The following is a 10,338-nucleotide window of genomic DNA, read 5'->3' as shown; positions in this document are numbered from 1 at the left end:
AGTGATTTACTCTGATGTGTGTGGCCCTATGCAGACTGAATCTCTTGGTGGAAATAGATACTTCATATCCTTTATTGATGAATTGACTAGGAAAGTATGGGTTTATCTAATAATAAGGAAGAGTGATGTCTTTGAAGTCTTTGAGAAGTTCAAAAATATGGCAGAAAAACAAAGTGGCTTATTGATCAAGATATTGAGAATAGATGGTGGTGGTGAATATGTTTCTACAGAATTTCAAGAATTTTGTGATCAGGAAGGCATAATTCATGAAGTGACTCTTCCCTACACACCTCAACATAATGGAGCTGCAGAAAGAAAAAACAGAACCATAATGAATATGGTAAAGAGCATGTTGAAAGGCAAGAGTCTGCCCAAGTACTTGTGGGGAGAGGCAGTGTCTACAACTGTCTTCATCTTGAATAAGAGCCCTTCAAAGAGATTGGAAGGAATAACACCTGAAGAAGCTTGGAGTGGTGCTAAACAAAATGTGAGTCATTTCAAAATCTTTGGATCACTTTGTTTTAGGCATATCCCAGATCAGTTAAGAAGGAAGCTAGATGATAAAGGTGAACAAATGATCTTACTCGGATATCATTCAACTAGAGGCTATAAGCTGTTTGATTCAAAGAGTAAGCAGATAATAATCAGTAGGGATGTGGTATTTGATGAATCTAGAAGCTGGGACTGGGAGCAGAATACTGAAGTGAAGGGACCTTCAATAATGATAAGGTCAGAAGAGGAAGAAACAAGTGAAGGGAATGGTAAAACCACTCAAAGAGAAGTGAGACCCCAGAGAAATGCACCCAAACCGACTAGATTTCAAGGTTTTGAGATGTTGTCTGATGCTTATTTCCGGAGTAATGACTGGAGTGAATGGCAACGCAACGGTCAACTCAAACATCGAGGTGCATGCATAAAATGTCTCACCTTTGGGAAGCTATCTTACCAACCAGGAGCCTCAGGTCTATGCCTTTCATGAAAAAAGAAAGAGAAAGAAGGGGGAGCCTAGCAGAGTACAGAAGGAGCTCCCCCAGCCATCACGTGATTGTACATGAGACAAAAGCTTAGCAAAAGGGAAGGAAGTCTATCAGGAAAAAGATGCAGTAGACAAAGCACATGGAATAGAAGATATCATGGGACAACAGATGATGACATTACAATATGGGCCTAACTTGGGCCTATCACCTGTTCTACTAAATGAACCTGCAATTAATCTGGGCCTCACCCCCCTAAAAATAATAAAGAAGTGGGCTGCAAATGACAAGTATATTCTCGTGGGAGTTGGTCTCAAAGGAAACACCAAAGGAAGGAAGGGCAAATGAATGCCAACCAGGAGCAGGTATATAAGTCACATGCAGACAGTAGAAGCAAGGCTCCTGCCAGTGGGACAAGAGATATCAGCAATGACTTCGGTGTGGAGGCAAACACAGGCCCAAGAAGCAATCAACATGCGAGCAATGATTAAACAATTGGGGGTGACAGTGGGGAATATAGAAGAGGATCAGCAAAGTAGAATCCTAGAAAAAATAAGAAGTATGGAGGACAGAGACAGAATAAAAGCCGAGAGTTTGGGAGCCATGATAAATTATCCATGAATATAGCTTCATATAATGTCAGAGGTTTGGGGAGGGGAGTAAAATGGGCTGCAATAAGGAGATTGATTAACAAGGAGAATGTTCATATGATGTGTATTCAAGAGACTAAGAAAGAAACAATTGATAAGTCACTATGTCAGGCTTTATGGAGGAGTGATGATGTTATGTGAGAGATGCAACCTGCTAACAACTTAGTTGGTGGTATCCTTTGCATGTGGAATGAAACAAAATTCAAATTACAAAATAAGGTAATTGGTAATGGCTTCATCTTTTTGGAAGGGGAATGCATCAGAGAAGCACAGAAAGTATGCATTGTTACCATATATTCTCCTTATGACATACACAACAAGAAAATATTATGGGGATACAGTGAGACAGTTAAAACAATCATCCCAAGAAGGATTGTGGTGTGTGCTTGGGGACTTTAACTGCATAAGGCATCCATCAGAGAGAATTGGAAAATGTGAAAGGCTATATGGAGACAACAGTATACAGGAATTCAATGAATGGATTGATGATTTGGAGGTCCTGGAGGCTCCTTCTTTGGGTAGACATTTCACTTGGTTTAGACCAAATGGAGAGTCTAGAAGCAGATTGGACAGGTTCTTAATATCCCATGAATGGAGGGACAGATGGCCTGGAAGTGTGCAATTTACTTTGCCAAGGAATTTTTCTGACCACTGTCCTATTCTACTTAGAACTTAGAATGTTGATTGGGGTCCTAAACTTTTTAAATACTTAGAACTAAGAAATTAATTGGACGAAATTATAAAATCATCTCTCTTTGCTTGAAATTTTCAAATTTGTTTATGATACATTCCTTGACCTTTTTTTGGTTACACATTCCTTGATCCTTGCTGAAGAAAAAGAAATTCAAATAGTTGTGAACCCTTGATAAAATGTCTTGGACACATTCTTTAGTTGTTTACTGCAAAGATTTGTTCGAAGCATAATTTGTGAAACAAAATGATTCATTCTCAAGTTTTCGCCTACTTAAACTTTTCAGGCTTCTTATTGGTGCCTTGCTGTATTTTCAGAGTACAATGCACTGAGATTATTATTTTGAGTATTTAAGATTATTTGTCCCTTGTCAGAAGAAATTATGGCATATATTAGTCGGATTTTATGATAAGGCAAACACTATCCCATTCTTCCCAAACTCGATTATTTCTGGAAGTTGGCTACCTGTATTGTGACTTTCAAAGTCATTATCTGTGGTTGTTGGGATTAAAGAGTCACACTTAACAAAAAATATTATTCTTTGTAAATCTATGATGTTTTCCTTAATGCATTACACATCAAATGTCTTGTTTGGCATAGGAAAATATCAAATTGTTCACGCTTTTTCCATTATTAAAGAAGCTGAGATGCCTTGTGAAGAGATCTCTAATCATAAGATTAGCCATGAGGAGAATCATTTGCTTCCATATTCTCAGGACTCCCCCAAGCTTGAGGCATTGAAATGTTTAACCTTTATGGCTGAGAATTTGAGAAAACAGATACAGTTGCTTGTTTCTGTTCATAATACCCCTTGCAATGTCAATGTGGGATTTGGTCTTATGAAAACATTAATAGATTGTCCTCTTCAGCTTGTTGCTTTAGTAGAATTTTGTGGGGCCTACTCACATCTTCCACGGACCAAACAGATGCTAAAGATAGTGATGAAAAAGAAAAAGTGTTGATGTGGAAAAGTGAGCATGCCTCTGAACTGGACAATTGTATATCTTTTCTTATGGAACTTACCAATATTTTTGTAAACAAATTGCTTATCGAGAGTAATCAACTTTCCAAAAGTTCACACAATACACAACATTTTGAAGATCCAGGCGTGAAGTTATCCTTGTCAAGTACCAATTATTTGTCATCTAAAAGTTTAGTTTCTAAGGCTAATGCCTTAGTCATCTATCATGATACAAACAAGGCCCTGACAATGCTGACGTGGCATTGCCAGGGCTAACGTGTCGCCCTACCAGCGCTTCCCATTCCCGCCCAAAAATGTCTTTTCACTTGCCATTAATTGTTTTCGTCGTTTTCTGTGTAACCCTTATGTTACCAATGCGCGCTTTCTAATTTTTCACTCTTTTCGATGTCTCACGCTTTCCATTGCTACACGCCTTTCCATTTTCCATTTCCGTTGTGCCTTTTGGATTGTGGGTTTTGAATTCTCTCTCGTTTCGATTTGCTCTCCTTTGCATTTATCGTTGGACTCACCGTAGGTGCTCTTTCTTCCTCATTTTTGTTTTTGCTATTCAGCTTGGTTTGCCATGTATCATGAGGTTTGAATATCAGTGTATATCGGTTTAGGTGTTTTTGTTATGCTATATGAGTTTTCACAGGCCAACAAGACAAAAGCATCGACCTTTGTTCTTTTTGTCATTCGTTTATGTTTTCCTATACCAAGGTTTTCCATTTTTAGTCGGTTATTTGTGTCTGTGAACGATTTTTGGCTGTGAACCATTTTTTATGATGCATGTGGATCCTTTATAAGGTTTTCTTCCTCATTTTTGTTTTTCCTATTCAACTTGGGTTGGAATGTATGATGAGGTTTGAATATTGGTATATATCGGTTTAGGTCTTTCTGTTATGCTATATGAGTATTCGCAGGCCGACAAGACAAAAGCTTGGACCTTTGTTCATTTTGTCATTTGTTTATCTTTTCCTACACCAAGGTTTTCCATTTTTGGTCGGTTATTTTTGTCTGTCAACCATTTTTGATGATGCATGTGCATCCTTTATAAGGTTTTCTTAGTCATTTTTGTTTTTCGTTTTCAGCTTGGTTTGTTATGTATGATGACTTTTGAATATCGGGGTATATCGTTTTTGTTTTCTTCGTCATTTTTGTGGGTTGATTTTGTCTGGGACCCATTTTTGCCGTTGTATGTGCATCCTTTGTAAGTTTTTCCATTTTCCATTTTTGCTGCTGGGTTAATTTTGTTTTCCGATGTATATCGGTGTATGCATTTTTGTTAGGGTATATGAGTTTTCGTTTTTTGGTGGGTTATTTTTGTCTGTGAACCATTTTTGATGATGCATGTCTATCAGTGAATACGTTTTTGTTTTATTCTTAAGTTTTTGCAGGACAACGAAACAAAAGGTTAGACCTTTGGGCATTTTATCATTATGTTAACGTTTCCTAAACCCAGATTTGTTGCATTTTAGTCTTCATTTTTGTTTGGCTTGGTTTGGTATGTTTGGTTTTTTCACTTCTTTATCGGTGTATGCGTTTTTGTATGAGTTTTTGCAGGCCAACAAGACAAAGGGTTGGACCTTTGTTGATGTTGCATGTGCATGTTTTAGTACTTTTGTTGTTGTTGTCATTTATTTATTCTACCCTCATTTTTGTTCAATACTCTTTAATTTGGTTGTCTGTTGGCGGAGAATAACCAAGAAGCCGAAGACAAAACCTGCAGGTTTGTTCTTTCCTCATTTATTTGTTCAATCCTTATTTATTTTTTCAATCCTCTTTTATTTGTTCAATGCTTGACATAAATTTCTTTGTAGTCATGTCTCGCAAAGAAAACCTCTTATGTGAACTGCATACAAAGAAAGGTACTTAGAAGATAGTCGTGCGAATAACTGATATGTGGCGTCTTAACAAGCATAATGGTCGACAATCCATTGAGATGGTGTTGATGGACCATACGGTAATTTAAATGTTGTTCAGTTTAACAAGTTTTTCTACTTTAGTTAACTGACAAGTCTCATTTGTATTTGTTGCAGGGTACAAAGATTGGGGCAACTCTATGGCAAGAATTATTCACTGAATTTGAGCCCAAGTTGCATTGTGGTGGTGCATATGTTATTCAGAACGTGAAGGTTGTTGATACTCATTCTGACTACAAAGTGAGTGCAATTAAATATTTGGTTTATTTCGTGAAGACAACGTCTGTCAAAGAGGTAGACAGACCTGAGATTCCTCCTAATGTTCATGCCATTACTTCATTTGCTGATATAATTTCAGGCGTTGCAAAACCTAATACTTTAGTTGGTATGCAATTTATCTTTTTGGTAGGCATCATTGTACGCATCATTAGTTGGTATGAATATATTTAACATAATTAGCATTACTGTGTCTGCAATGTAAATAGATATTGTGGGTGTTATTGCTGAAGTGATTGAACGCAAAACAGTTAATCCTGCATACAGAGTGACTGTCAAGTTGAGAGACAACAGGTCTTTTTAATTTTAATCCACCTCTGTAGTATTCTGTGATATGTAATCAAATTTAACTTTGTCATTCTACCCCAGTTGAGACACAACATGTATATATATGTTTTGTTATGTTATAGTCATGCTGAGATCATCATGACCGTGTGGAAGGAATATGCTCTTCAGCTGGATGATGCTATTAAGAAAAACCATTTTGTGCAAAAGTCATTGGTTGTTATGCTAACCCTTGCTAAGATCAAAGAACCCAAGGGTCAGTATTAAGTCGTTTTCCATTTATTAAATGTTTCATTGTTGACTTCAATTTATGAATGCATTATATGCATTATATTTTTTGCAGACAAGTATCCCCTCAATGTACAGAATATAAAGCATGGTTCGAAGTTGTATGTGAATGGTGACATTGTAGAAATCCAACAGTTCCATGATAGGTACAATGAATGATTTGAATTTCTTTGCTGGGTTATTAAGCAGTTTGGTATAGGTATACATTTATATTCTTCATTCATGCAGTTTACGCGTGCCATTTTATATTGGCCGTCTCGATGATGAGGGTGGTGTTTCTCAGTGGCAGTCTACCCAGTATTGCCAAGATAAGTTTTTGAATAATGCTCAAATAGTGAACTTTGGTGAAATAAAGACTCTGCGACAAGTAAGTCTATTAACTGTTGTTAATTTAAAATGATGAGAGTCATTATCATTTTCAAGTATTCTTATTTATTATTAAAGGCATTGTTTTTAGATTATTATATTCATGTTATGAACTTAATCTGTTATGATATTATCAATTTGTGATGAACTTAATGTATAGTTAGTCGAGGACTTTGTTATGATATTTCTAATTTCTTATAAATTTTCAAAATGAATTAAACTTATTTAGGACTGTTATTGTTTGACTGTGGGCATTGTCGATGAGGTGATGATTGATACACCATGGAGTTATGACAGTTGTCCATGCTGTACTACCACTTTTGATCTATTAAAAATAGGTGCAGCCTGTCGTTCGTGCCAGAATCATGTTACTCACACTATTCCAAGGTAACATCTATTTTTCGCCGAATACGAATGGAATAGTTATTCAAATTTCTGTTGTTTAAGTCATCCACATTCACTGTTTTCTGTAACAATGTTTTGTTGGTCTAGGTATAAGTTAGTTGTCAAGATGGAACAGAATAGGGAGAAGGCGAACTTCCATTTTTGGGATGTTGTATGTGTCAAAATATTTGGTAAAACTGCAGATGAATGTCGTCAAGAGTTGATTGCGGTAAGTTATTTATATTACAATTATATTACAAAATGATCAATGAACACAAATGTGTATTTAAAATGGTTTTTTATTTGTAGAGTGGTGATGAGATCAAGGTGTTCCCTGCGTGTGTTTATCAATTGTTGGGTAAAACTTAGGTTGTCAGATTCAAACACCGTATATAGATGCACCAATCATCTGTGTTAGATTTTAGTGAATAGGAACATTATATACAGTCAGTGATATCCACGCTAGGTCTACAGGTAATAATAATTTGACCATGTCAGTGTAATTCGTAGTTTAAAAAAAAAAATTCTTATCAATCTATTCTTACTTGCAGGATGAACAATGTATAAGCAACAAGTCACTGGCTGTTGGTGCTGCATCTTCATCACAACAAGATTGCCATCCTACAGTAGACATTTTATTTGTTTGTTTACATTATTTGTTTTTACCGGGAATCACTATAATTATTATTGTATTGCTATTTACTAATAATTGTTATTTACTAATAATATATGTATTGTTACACAGCCTTCATTGTCACAGTCATCTGAATATGATCCTGGAAATGCTGCCTTTGTAACTCCTGCAAAAAGAACGTCCGATCAGCAAGGAAGTAGTCAGTTTGATAGTGACGACTTCGCAACATATGAACTATCGACCAACAAGCATATAAAAGCTGAGTAATTAGTTGTTATTTTCATTTAAAAACTGTAACTTTTTAAGTGATGTATGTACGTTATGTTTGACATCTCATACCTTTTGGTTTGAACAATTAGGTCATCATTATGATGTATTTTGTGATGTGGAACAAGTTTAATTACCGATGTATGAAGAATGAATTGTATGGATGTTACAACTTATGCCAGCATCAACCTTGAGTTAATTTATAAAATAGTTAATGCAAAATATGATAATAACAAAATAATAACTTTAAAATTGTTCATAATGAAATTCGGATATAAGATTCATATTAAAATACCAAACATTAATGTATTTTAATTGTTCTTCAAAACACTGAAATCATTCAACGTTTAGTGTTGTGTTTGAATAGTTTTATGCATTGTATTAAAATGAAATTAAAATTGTTGTCAAATTCAAATTTGTGTAATCAATTTGTTCGGTACATTTTATGTCCTTCATTTTCGTAAACAAAACTTGAGTTTTATCATTTTAGTATATAATTTCAATATGGAATGTCATACTTTTATTTACATGCAGGTGTTTGAAGTGTTTTATGCATTATATTACAATTAAGTTAAAATTGTCCTAAGATTCGAATTCGTTTATTCAGAACATTTTATGTTATGTCTTTTATTTTCGTAACCAAAAGTTGAGTATTATTATTTTAATATATAATTTTAATATGGAATACGGAATGTGATACTTTTATTTCCTTGCAGGTTGACAAGTACAAACGTAGAATTTAAAGCTTCACATATCATGCTGACGTAGTTATCAAGGTAACGTATACTCATTTACAAAATCCGACCAAAGGATCATCTTGGAAATAGTACATATACACAGGTATGCTCGATGCCATCAAAAGGATCATGGGCTTATAGCTATAATAAGTCTTATGGGTACAATTTAGATATAGATCAATACATAGTAATTAATTGAGCAGTTATAAAGTACAAATGTGAGCAGGTGCAAATTCCCAATGCACAATATATGTGTCGAAAGTTGTAGTGGTCTAATCATTATTGGGGGGGGGGGAGAAAGGTAATCATTATTATTACGGGAAGTGTAAAAGCCTCCCAACTAATACACATCAGCAGTATTAAATATTTGAATTTAGTTTATATAATTAAGAAAACATTTATTATTATGAACTGTTAATTAAGTGTTGATAGTCGCGCTATTAAATAGTATTAAAATAGTAGTATATTTGAAGAGACATCACTTAAAAACAGGTGAGAATAAGCAATAACTGCTACGACAAATAGGTTATGTATTTACTAAACCCCGTTCATTTTCATTCAATAATAATTACAAAACGTTCAGTATATCAAACCACCTCCAACAATTATCCACATTTCTTATGTCATTTCTCAAAGAACATTATACAACCCTTAACAATATGAGTACACAATCATCAACCGCCTCCAATGTTGTAAGTTCTTTAACTTTTCCATCCTTCGTCTTTACTTTGTATATGTTTTTCCATCGTTCCTCTTTTCCTTCTCATTTGTATATGTTCAACATTCGTTCATCACTAATCCTTGCAATGTTGTTAGTGTATTTTACTCTTCCCTCCTTTTTGTATGGTTATTTTATATATTATATGTATGTTATATGTATATGCCCTTTATAGACTACATGATGTTCATGTTTGTAACATTGTTGACTACGATATTCATCATGTTCAGTCCGCAGATTTAGAAAATATGACTATAAGATTTATGTCTTTTCCTATTATTTGTGTGATACTTATATGTTTTCGGTCCATCTTTGGTTACATGTTTTTAAAAAATGCCTTCCAAACACAAACCCAAGTACATATATTTTGTTGTGCCTTCGTATAGCGTATTTTTCTATTCTGATTTGTAGGTTTGTTGTAATGAACCATTATTTTTGTTTGTATTGCCTTATAATCCCGCGTGTGCATGATTCACTACATTTTTTTGCAATGGCTATTGAATATTAAGGATTGTATTCGGAACATTAACGATATTTATTGATCATTTTTGTCAGTACCTTCGTATACCTACTGTTATGTTTCATTATTTGTTTGTCTTAAATTATTTTATTTGCTTGCATTTTGGTTATGCCATTCAGGACCCACCTATGTTATTCGCATCCGGTATGACATACCAATTTAAGGCCGTATTTCATGTTGACAGGGAAAGTATTTGCCATCCTCTATGATATTTATTCATTTCTTTTAATCCCACAAAAAAATAATATATGTTGAAATATTTACATGATCCCATATAAATCAGTAACACGTTTAAGTCTTTACTTCTAGAATATCATTGAGGTACCCTCAGTTTATCATAAACAATGGGCTCCAGATTACCCGAATTATGTGGTGTTGGACTACAATGGAAAGAAGCACCATATAAGAGTTAGAAAATTTAATAACCGAGTCTACATTGCTGATGGTCTCAAACACTTCAGGAGGGATATGGGAATATATGAAGGTGTGATGATCACATTTGCTGCGCCGGACAAGAATTGGAAGTTTGATATCCACTTCTCACCGCCACTCCATGCACAGACATGTGGCAGGCCTGCCCATTCTGCCAGAGAATATGTGTTTACTGTGGATGTCGATCAACAGTCGCATGATTGTTAGACTTTATCCATTGGTAACACTTTGGT

General features: G+C 34.9%; 1 protein-coding gene across 1 annotated transcript; it reads left to right on the top strand.

Annotated features, from left to right (window-relative positions):
• The first annotated feature begins 5,176 nt into the window (after window positions 1-5,176).
• LOC102665102 (uncharacterized) lies at window positions 5,177-7,698 on the top strand. The gene is made up of 10 exons (XM_006596627.1): window positions 5,177-5,239; window positions 5,316-5,583; window positions 5,684-5,768; window positions 5,885-6,015; window positions 6,103-6,193; window positions 6,276-6,414; window positions 6,643-6,800; window positions 6,906-7,026; window positions 7,349-7,423; window positions 7,543-7,698. The coding sequence occupies exons 1-10, from the start codon at window positions 5,177-5,179 to the stop codon at window positions 7,696-7,698; spliced, it is 1,287 nt and encodes a 428-aa protein (XP_006596690.1).
• The last annotated feature ends 2,640 nt before the right edge of the window (window positions 7,699-10,338 follow it).

This window comes from Glycine max, chromosome 14, assembly GCF_000004515.6.
Source record: "Glycine max cultivar Williams 82 chromosome 14, Glycine_max_v4.0, whole genome shotgun sequence".
NCBI classification, from domain to species: Eukaryota; Viridiplantae; Streptophyta; class Magnoliopsida; order Fabales; family Fabaceae; genus Glycine; species Glycine max.
Note: the sequence above shows the minus strand (reverse complement) of the source record. Positions and strands in the feature narration are given on the sequence as shown.